Source organism: Sesamum indicum, linkage group LG6, assembly GCF_000512975.1.
Source record: "Sesamum indicum cultivar Zhongzhi No. 13 linkage group LG6, S_indicum_v1.0, whole genome shotgun sequence".
In the NCBI taxonomy this organism is placed as follows: domain Eukaryota; kingdom Viridiplantae; phylum Streptophyta; class Magnoliopsida; order Lamiales; family Pedaliaceae; genus Sesamum; species Sesamum indicum.
The window spans coordinates 5,200,802-5,208,500 of NC_026150.1; the positions used below are offsets into that span (position 1 = coordinate 5,200,802).

A 7,699-nucleotide genomic window follows, 5' to 3' on the forward strand; every position below is an offset into this window, starting at 1 on the left:
AATTCTATCATAAGTTTTTAGCTCTACTTTTGTTATCTTTTTTCAACTTCCGGTGGACACAAATGTTGTTAGGCTTGGGGCATTTGAAAATTACTCCTGTTTCGTGCATGCTTGTTTGTAATTTTTCCGAATTGGGTTTCCGTTTCTTGGCGTTGGCGGTGGATGTGGTTGTGCTTCTGGGTTAGAAATGAATTACTTGGCTCAATCAGATTCAGGGAAATGAGCAAATTATCATGATATACTGTGAAAGGGATCAAAAGGCTCTAGTTATGATACTGTGAAATCTATTATAATATGCAGTCAAAGGGGGTTAATACATGTAATTCAAGGATAAGTTACATCTATATACTAGTATCTTTGTTTGTGTGTGTGCTTGATTATGAACTAAAGGTCACCAGGGCCTGGGCTCCAATTGGGCATCTCAGAAATAGTGTTAATCTTCAGGTTTTGCGTACACAGATGCTAATTGTACTAATCTGATGTGTCCTCATTTTTAGTCTAAAGACAGTATACATGCTATTTATCACCATGGTAGCAAACATGCGATCAACTTCATTATGGAGGCATTTCTGCACGTTTGGTGGTGGATTGTTTTGCTGTATTGTTGAGTGAAAAAGCAATAAGCACATCACGAATTGGGTTTAAATGTTAGTTCTTTGGCTATTGTGAAATTTCATGCTTTCCAATTTTCCTCATCAGATTCACGAGAAACATGTATTCTATAGGTGAATCATAACAAGTTGTTTTGGTCCAAGCCACGTTCATTGGCATTGGCAACTGACTCACCGTATAGAATTGAAGATCCACAGTATGAGGGCATTAAACGATTTGTCCTAAAGATGATGCTATTCTACAGCAAGCAAAGCCAGTTCATCCGTTGGGCCAATGTTATTTACGGCCGTGTAGTATATCAAGTTGATAGACCTGCTATATATGATGGTCTGTTTTCTCTCACTTTGTGGCTTTTTTACAATTCATGAGACAAATCGGATTTTCTTTCTTATGCATTCTGTTTCCCTATATCTCATTCTAGTATTGTTGAATTTTACTGATAAATATAACTAGTCCAAGAGATGCATTTGGATGGATGTCCGGTATCAACTGATTCTGATCAGTTGTTATCTTGGTTTTGGCATAATTTTCCTGCCATATAAGAACTAACTAGCTGATACTCAGTACCTCTTCTGCAGTTTAGTGTTAACTTGTTGAGGTTTAAATTGAGTGTTGCCTCTTTGACATGCAGTGTTTAGCTTGGAGAAGACATTTAAAACTACGTTTTCCTTGCTTGTGCTCCATATGTGGCTTTGTCTACGGCGTTTAAAGGAAGAGGGTAAGGAAGGTGTTGAGTTGGGGCAATACTTGTATGAGATATATAATCATGATCTGGAATTGAGGGTGTCTAAAGCTGGGGTGAGTTGCCACACTCTTCTGTTGTAAAACTTCTTCCCTGTTTCTTTTTTAATTTTAACTTTCTACTTCACCTTCCACAATCCCAAGGGGCTACATATGATTGTTGAGATAAAAAGTGACTATGTTGAATATCTTTTTTGTTGGTTTGTAGAAAGCTTCCAGTGTGTAATAGGTCGAGCATGAGAGACTAGGTCATGATGATAAAACTGAAGGGCTATATTTGTGCTAGCAACTTTATCTACTCTCACTTGATACATTGTTTCTGAGCAGCTCTACTCTTTTTATTCTCTCTTTAAAAAACTGCAGGTAAATTTACTGCTATCTAAATGGATGAAAGAGTTGGAGAAGATATTTTACGGAAACATTGTTGCTTATGATGCTGCCATTGGAAAGCAGGATGACCTGGAAAATGTCATTTGGAGGTATGGCTATTTCTGAAAATGTGTGTGTTGGTCTGGCATGCTTTCTTCTTGCTGCCCTTGTATAAAAACTGGCAACGGGCTTTTAGACCGGAGAAATAATGTAGTAGGCTAGCTTCCAGACGTTAAGCTTGGATAAATCAAATTGCATTGGTTACACCTGATGAATGTATATTATCTCTCATTATTAGTAATTCTGCAACTTATTTGGCAAAAATTGATGGTAGTCAACCTTAAACTTAAGGTTTGACCGGTAAAGATTATCTATGATGTTAGTCATATAGATGTCTTCTGTTGTTTGCACTTTAGGAATGTGTTCTCGGATGATGGTACATCAAAACCAAGTGATGGCGCCTTACTTCCAGTCCAGGTAAGTCTCAAATCTTCTTATGCTGCATAGATCAGCTTAATAAAATTTTTGTTTATATATTTCAGTAGTCAGATAGGTAAACTATGATTCTCCTGTAAATATCTTCTATTCAAATTATCCTACCTCTTTGAATGTCAAAAAATATTTCACAAGAAAGGGGGTTAGAGAGGAGTTATCTTTAAGATTCTAAAACTCAAATTCGTAACAAATTGCAAGGGCAGCCAGCTAGATCAGATGAATAGTCCTGAGATGAGTTACTTGCCCGCGCTTTCAAATCCATCCACTGGTATATGATTAGGATTATTACATATTCTTAAACCCTTCATAAATTTATGAGTGTAGTTAGATGATTATCTTGGGGCTGGTCTTCGTTTTCAGGATATTTGGGTGCTATTATAATTGAGTGATTTTCTGCTATTTCATTCCTTAACCTTTGATCGTCGTGGAATTTAGGCTTCATTTTGGTTCCAAAGAAAATGGGGGCAAGAGTAAATAATTGTGAGAAAATACTACTTATAGCAGAATATAAACTTTGTTCTTTGAAATTCCCATAAAACTGATTCTATTTTCATTTCGACATAATTAAACCAAACCCAAAGAAATGTTTTTATATTAAGAAATGAAGAGGTTCTCCATATTTGAAAAGCTTTTTCAATATGTCCATAGAAGTTCCCACACAATTGGGAAATTTATAATTTTCCTCATATTGTTTTCTTTTTATCCATTTTCCTTGGGAACCAAGTGGAGCTTTAATTAATGGATGTGAAGGTGCAAGGGTTTCTAACTCCTTTCAAGATGAAGAATTATTTTCTATAATCCTAGCAGGTCCTGATCTCTAGTTTCATCTATAACTTGTAAGCATGAAATGTTGCTTTTCCTTTAAATAGTTGGACTGTTGCAGTTCGTTGCTGTTTTAGCTTTGTCGAATTTGGCCCTCAGTGCTTAAATTTCACGAAATCTTAAAGATCAAAGACACAGCAACCCAGCTCACATATTCCTTTTTATTGTAGGCAATGACAAGGTATATTCGTCGGGAAGCGAGTTGTCTATCGTTAACAGGTATTGATAAAGTTCTTGATTATGCATCTATATTCGAAGCACAATAATATTACTAGGATTGTTGGGAGCCTGGTTTGACATAAACTTCTGGAAAAACATGCATCAGAAATAATGATGAAACTTCTACCTGCTCATAAATGGGACTTTTTTGTTTACACCCTGTTGCGACGAAATACCCATCATATCATACTATTAGATTTATCACTGGATACTTGAAGTTCTCTTTGTTATATCTGCAAAATTATTTTAGCCAGCGCAATGCAAAATCTGCTTCTATAGTAAAGATTTGTGGTTACTTTGTGTAGATAAAGAAGCCATACTATCTGGCAACTTCATGTTCACGCCATTGGAGGATACAGGTCCTGATTTGCCAAGAAAGTAGTGCAAAATAGGCCCGAAAGTGATTCAGCAATCATTACAGATATACGCCAAAAGCTTCCATGATTAGGTTGCATTCATATCCTTTTACAACGAATACAAGAGGATCTGAATAATGGGTTCCCAAGGAAATGAATGTTGGAAATGCTTTTAGAACTTACATGCCCTGTTGCTGAAACATACTCTTACATTATTTTTGAATCGACTCGGGAGCTACAGACTAAAACGATGGTGTTGGTGTTGCTGTTGATGGGATTAAGATGGGATAAAGATAAATATAAGTAATGAGCTATAGTGCTGAACAATTTTTGTCTGATGAATATGCTATATTTTGTAGCATCACATTGTAGTTTACTCTTTATTCTTGGCATATATGTCCTCTTATGAAGTTGTTTGTGATAGACCCATGTGTTCTGGTAAGGTTGTCATATGCTCATCTAAGCTCTGTTAGAGCCAGTCTTGGTGAATTACCAAAACCTTGTTACTGATATTACCATTGAAAATAGAAGGATATATTTCCGTGGATTTGTGAAGTAGAAAAAAGAAGAATACAGAAAAGGATAATTGTATTTACACTCCAGAATAGAAATCGTAGATAGTAATGTTTTTTTGGTGTATGTATAATTTTTCAAAAAGTAAGGGATAATTTGTGTAAATAATTTTGATTTTTTTGGTGGACGTAAGTGTAATTATTCAAAAGATAGTGGTGGTTTATGTAAATTGATTATAAATCAACATGTAAATGTAATTATTCCTAAAGAAAACAGAACCCACATAAATGCGTATACAAAAGCAGCTTTACATGCGTTTTCTTATTTATTCTTTTTCTTGAGAAAATAATTTCACTCAACAGGACATTAAAGGGACATAATTTAAATTAGGATACGAAACTATATTTTTTTTCAAAAAAATTTAAAAATTATACTTCCGATACTTTGTCTTAAACTCAGAAAATTGTGAAATTTCAATTTACCATTAATTTAAAAAAATATTAATAAAATTATTAGTTTTATTAAATGGCAACTATGCCTTTTGATGTATTTGGGACGTTTATATCTTAGAATGGATTAAATTTGTTATGGTTTATGCACATGTTATTTTGTAGGGAATTATGGTGGGGTGGCTTTCTCAACTTCAACCATAATTAACACAAATAATGTTGCACAAAGATTATTATAGATGTATTTTATGAAGTTTATATTCATGTTATAATTATATTATTTAAAAAAGAGTAAATTTTAACAGATTTTTTTTAAACTTATCATAATTATAAATATATTTCGGTTTAATAAATTACAAATATCTTATGAAATTATAAATTGCCTATGTCTATGATGGGGCAATCACAAGATGTATTTGCAAAATTTTTGAATAAGAGAACAATTATCATTACAGCAAACTTGAGTGAAGCACGTTGTAATTTATCTTTAAAAAACCAAAAAGGATTAATCACACTTAGACACCCTCTGAAAATGTAAAATTACACTTTTCCCTCAAAGAAATTTTGAAATTACACTTACACTATTTTTGAAAATTCTTTGTTTACATTTGACCTCCTTATGTTAGGATTTCGTGGAAAACTGCTAACATTCGCAAGAAAACTAAATAAATTTTGAATTTTGCCACTCAAATAATATTTCTTTAAATATTTTGTATTTATAAAAAAATAAATATAATATACATATATGTGAAGTAGAATTAGCATCACTATATTTTTTTCCTTATAAATATTAAATTATCATACAAAAATATAAAATGCTAAATAAATTAAAATTTTGTATAATATTTTTACCAATATTAATATTTTTGGTCCAAAATATTGGAAAAATAAAAGGATTTTTGGGGAGGCAATAAGTGGTAAAGTGGTGAATAGGAAGGGAGTGAGGGCGTGTTATTGGTGAAGCGAATTGCAAGAGAGAGCCCTTGAGACCATACTCTCCCAACTCCAGATTCAGATTCACCACTCCATCCCTCAATTTTCCCTCCATTAACAACCTCTTTATTATCCATGTTCCTTGGTGAATTTGCTATTTAAGTTAACAAAGGATTTTCTTCGCTAATCATCCCTCCGTCCAAGACCCCAATTTCGTTCAAGGTATGTCGTCTTAATCCTCAATTTCTTTGTTTTGTTACTGCAGAGAAATGAACTTGGTTACATTGTTATGTTCCGTTTTTTGTTTTCTTTTTCATTGTCTTAGTTGCAGCCTTGATGCAGTTGTGTCAGATTAGGGTTATTATCATTGATTTTTTCTGATATTCTAGTTAGAGCTTCAAAGTTATTTTGCCCGCCCATGTGATTGCCTTTTATGCTTGAACAATCCAGTTCCCTGTGGCCTCGTCTCGTAATTTGTGATTGAGTTGTGTGCTTACAGCATTAAATATTTTCTACTTCATTTTATTCTCAGCAGTTTCTTAATTAGCATCAGAGCTTAAACTTTTCAAATAATAGCGTCATGATAAAGGACTGTGAACTATATACTCTTCTTTTGTCATTTTGCTTTGAAATGTAATTATAACTTTCTACTTTTTTCTCTGCTTCTTTATACTTGGCTTCTTACTCTGAGTTCTAATAATTCTGGGAATTTTCTGTTTTACTGTGTGAGGTTTATTACTCTATTGAATGATTAATACAGATAATTCTAGTGCGTATTTTGCAATGACAGTCACCTACTCTTACTGTCTTGTTTGAGATATCAAATTTTGTGGATTATAACTTCACAAATGGTAGAATGATATGAATATGGCTCTTGGACTAGAATTTAGTAGTATATTTTCTTAAATTAGGATCCTAAGGATTCAAAGAATTTAGGTGAAGGCGTTGTACGATTATAAAAGTAAAATGCAAATTGCAGGTTTTGCCTTGCTTTTCATCAAGTGTTTGTCATAATAATATTTTGATATGGGTAAATGATTACAAACTAAGAAAAGAAGAAATTTTGAAATTTGAATTAATCATGTATAATATTCTCTGTCCAAATTTATTTTCTCCTGTTTTCTTTATCATGGGGCGGCCAAAGTACTTCATTTTATTGCGAGCAATTTCATGTGAACCACCTATTTGGAAAGAATTATAGGCATGCAGGTTATCTCCTGAACCCTTGAGCTATGTGTAACAATTGAAAATTCACTTTGAATTGCAAAGAAACATTAAGTGTAGGTTACAGCTCTTGAATAAAGGAATTTTAATTGCATTGTTGAGCAAAACAATTTATATAAGGACTTATATGGATATCTACTAGTTATTGGTAAGTAAATAGTGTACGCCAAACTATTACTCCTCTTTTTCAACTCATTTCCATGAGACTGAATGGAAGTTATTAGAGATTTAGAAGAGGACCGCACATGGTGAAAGTATTCTCATACGTGCCAGATCCACTAGCTCTCGATCCCCACACCCATTCCAATTTTCCCTCCTTCTTCTCTAACTTTCGCCAATTAACAATCTTTTAAGTTGTTCCAAGTGCACACAATTTTGTATATTTCATGTTAAAGCCCCAATTTAAGATAAGCTAACAATGGGATTTACTCAGCGATTATCACTTAGAAACTTCGTCGGAAAGCTGAGATTTGTTGCTTGTTTGGTGAAGGGTATGGCATGCAGCATTTTTTTGTCTTTATTGCCGTGAAGTGAAATTTGTCAAACGGCATTCCCCCTTCCCCCCCCCCCCTTCTCAGGGTAGTGTGGGTGAAGTTTGCATTTATGGTTATTACTATTCTTTCCCCTTATAGTATAATTAGACTTTCAATTTTATGATATCCGCCAAAGTGATGAAGCTGTGTGAAAGGGTTATTATGATTTTTCTCTTATTTCTCGTCGTTACATGATAAGCATGCTACTAGTAGCTACAATAGTTTGGGGAACTTGTTTTCTTTGTTGGCAAGCAAGTTGTTGCTAACTTTCTCCTGTGATAAAATTTGGTACTGTAGAAATGCTTCAGTTGTTTCTACGCGAGCCCACGTGCGATGAAAACAATGGGAATGATGAATCATATAAACGCAGGAGATCTCCTCTTGATGAATTAGAATCGGTCATCTGGTCGCTAATGTCATCAGGAGGCCGGTC

General features: G+C 33.9%; 1 protein-coding gene across 1 annotated transcript in view; it reads left to right on the forward strand.

Moving 5' to 3' along the window:
- LOC105163798 (ubiquinol-cytochrome-c reductase complex assembly factor 1) overlaps nucleotides 1–4,037 on the forward strand; it is a 4,695-nt gene extending 658 nt beyond the window's left edge. Inside the window, exons 3-8 of the mRNA XM_011082272.2 lie at nucleotides 726–939; nucleotides 1,244–1,410; nucleotides 1,717–1,832; nucleotides 2,139–2,199; nucleotides 3,210–3,258; nucleotides 3,564–4,037. Of these exons, the coding sequence (XP_011080574.1) occupies nucleotides 726–939; nucleotides 1,244–1,410; nucleotides 1,717–1,832; nucleotides 2,139–2,199; nucleotides 3,210–3,258; nucleotides 3,564–3,640 (684 nt within the window). The 3' untranslated portion in view covers nucleotides 3,641–4,037. The remainder of the gene's footprint in view (nucleotides 1–725; nucleotides 940–1,243; nucleotides 1,411–1,716; nucleotides 1,833–2,138; nucleotides 2,200–3,209; nucleotides 3,259–3,563) is intronic.